The sequence below is a fragment of the Sinocyclocheilus rhinocerous genome, unplaced genomic scaffold, assembly GCF_001515625.1.
Source record: "Sinocyclocheilus rhinocerous isolate Xijiao unplaced genomic scaffold, SAMN03320098_v1.1 scaffold7492, whole genome shotgun sequence".
Lineage (NCBI taxonomy): Eukaryota > Metazoa > Chordata > Actinopteri > Cypriniformes > Cyprinidae > Sinocyclocheilus > Sinocyclocheilus rhinocerous.
In genome coordinates, this window is record NW_015636679.1 from 31,132 (window position 1) to 33,992 (window position 2,861).

At 35.2% G+C, this 2,861-nt stretch overlaps 1 protein-coding gene across 1 annotated transcript; it reads left to right on the plus strand.

Moving 5' to 3' along the window:
* The first annotated feature begins 689 nt into the window (after positions 1-689).
* Positions 690-1,583, plus strand: LOC107748022 (zinc finger protein 239-like). The gene has a single exon (XM_016562669.1). It carries the CDS (start codon positions 715-717, stop codon positions 1,492-1,494), a length of 780 nt encoding a protein of 259 aa, XP_016418155.1. The 5' UTR covers positions 690-714; the 3' UTR covers positions 1,495-1,583.
* The last annotated feature ends 1,278 nt before the right edge of the window (positions 1,584-2,861 follow it).

The window sequence follows — 2,861 nt, forward strand, 5'->3', positions numbered from 1 at the left end:
GAGGAACCAGAACCCTGGAGAATAAAACAGGAGGAACCAGAACCCTGCAGAATAAAACAGGAGGAACAAGGAGGTTGGTGTTTATTCTTCATTCATCTTTAATGACTCTTTGTGGTACATTAGGGTTACAAAGCTTTAATAATACTGACAGTTATAAAGTTTCAAGCAGTTTTAGATTTAGTTTGTTGTAATAGAAACAATCTTTAGAGCTGTTGAATAATAATTTAGATGGATCAGCAAACAATAAATGTATGTTAGATAATTGTGTGGTTGATCAAACATTTAATAGTTCTCTCTATAAACATGGTATTTGTCTATAATGTCTTAAAAATTATATTTTGAAGATCAATGTACCTCTTCATGAAAAGTTTCAGGGATGTATAATTTATAAAATTGCATCAAAAAGAACAAAATTTTGTACAGAAATTGCCTTTACACTGTTACATCAGGGTTCACTTTTATGTCCTTTCACATTTCAGTTTTTTTTCCCACGTTACTGACAAATTAACTGATTTTGTTTTTATTTTAGAAGGAAATGAGGAGAATAAAGAATTGAGTGACGTTGAGGAGAAAAATCATGTCAAAACCAGAGAAAACCCTTGGAGTTGCTCTCAAACCAAACAGAAAGATTTAAAGAAAAGAAGAGCCAAGAAATCTTTCAGCAACACTCAGTGTGGAAAGAGTTTGACAAGCAAACATAGTATTGATGTTCACATGAGAGTTCACACTGGAGAGAAACTGTTGAAGTGTTCACACTGTGACAAGAGATTCAATCATTCAGGAATCCTGAAAAGACACGAGAGGATCCACTCTGGAGAGAAACCGCACAAGTGTGATCAGTGCGGGAAGAGATTCACACAAAAAGGACACCTTAAGAGGCACATAAACGTTCATACTGGAGAAAAGCCATTCACTTGTGATCAGTGCGGGAAGAATTTCACACAATCAGCACATCTTAAATATCACATGACCATCCACACTGGAGAGAAGCTGTACACATGTGATCAATGTGGCAAATCATTTTTGAGGGCATCATACCTGAAGAAACACATGAGAGTTCATACAAAGCAGAAGCTGCATTTATGTTATTTGTGTGGAAAGAGTTTTTCACGTCTACAAATTTTGAAAGAACATCAGAAAACACACACTGGTGTGAGAGACTACATGTGCTTTGATTGTGAAAAGACTTTTACTTCAGTGAACAATTTGAAACAGCATGAGAGGATCCACACTGGAGAGAAACCTTATTTGTGTTCACACTGTGACAAGGGATTCAGTCAGGCAGCACATCTGAAAAGGCATAAGAGGATTCACACTGGAGAAAAACCTTATGAGTGTTCACACTGTGACAAGGGATTCAGTCAGGCAGCATATCTGAAAACACACGAGAGGATTCACACTGGAGAGAAACCGTATCACTGCACTGCATGTGGGAAGTGTTTCAATAATTCATCTGCTCTACACAGACATACAAAAAACATTCACAGTAAGTAGATTATCTTCAGATCAGCACTTTCAGGTCTGATGCTGCGTCCTCACACAAATGAGACACAATAATGCATTAAACAATAAAATATCATCCGGATAAATCTGTCCTAACCAGTCATTACAAGTGACATGACAAAGAAACATTATCTAAAGTTTCACAGTGAATAAAGTTCATCTTCATCTTCAAAACCAGCAGATTCAACTGTGAGATTCAGCTCAACTCAAAGATGGAGTTCCTCCCAAAGAACAATGTCAGAAAGTTTTATTCTTGTATATCATTGCTTTCATATAAGTTTCATATTATGTTCAATTGTCTTATAGTGCATGTGTAACCACCTGTAGTTTGCTTACTCTTTCATGAAGGAAAGTAGAAGCTTTTTACAAACTGTTCTTGTTCAGGAAGCTGGAGAAGAGGCTGTAACACTTTTACGAAAGACAGATTTCATTTTAATTTGTTCTTCACTGTTGTTTTTAAAATGACTGAGTTATTCTTCCACTTAAGATGTATTTAGGAAACGCAGATGCAAGAAATACTGCCATGTAGCTTTGTGACTGATCTTTCTTTGCTTCTCTTGTATTAAATAAAAAATAAGTATCATATTCATTACAGTAGCAAACATAATATGAACATGATGAACATCAGATGGACGAGATCCTCAACAAATGTATTACAAATGACAAAGTGCTTATTCTGAAATCTGAATAAAATTTTGTGCATATACCTTAATTCATCTTGTACAATTATTCACCGTTTATGTAATTATGTTGTTATATTGTTTTTATTTGTAACCGCAAATGTTTCAAAAATGATTTTATTAACATAATGGATTTGGAAGAAGTTAATGATTTAAATGTTGGTTAAATTAATAATTAATATATACATAACATTTTACGCCTATGGAAACATGCGTCTGAAATAGATGTAGCTCAATCAGAACATACAGAAAAAATAAACACATCGTAACATCATTGAAAGAAGTAACGCTGACAATATACGGTATGGACTTAAAAGGATAGTTCACCCAAAAAAAGAAAGTTCTCCCATTAATTGCTCACCCTCATGTCATTCCAAGACCTTCGTTAATCATTGGAACACAAATTAAGATATTTTTGATGAAATCCGAGAGTTTTCTGACCCTTCATAGACAGCAAGGGTCCTACCAATTTCAAGGCTTTCATCGTTAAAGTCCATGTGACATGAGTGGTTCAACCGTAATGTCATGAAGCTAAGAGAATACTTTTTGTGCCTGAAGAGAACAAAAATAGAGACTTTATTCAACAATTTCTTCTCTCCCGGTGTTACGGTTAACTGGTGACTGTGTTATCAGGTGACCTTCTTCCGGTTTCAGGTCCTCCGCTGCAAGGCAAGTTTA

Excerpts from the sequence above, each read along its gene's own strand:
- LOC107748022 (XM_016562669.1), top strand. The coding sequence starts at position 715 with ATGAGAGTTCACACTGGAGAGAAACTGTTGAAGTGTTCACACTGTGAC.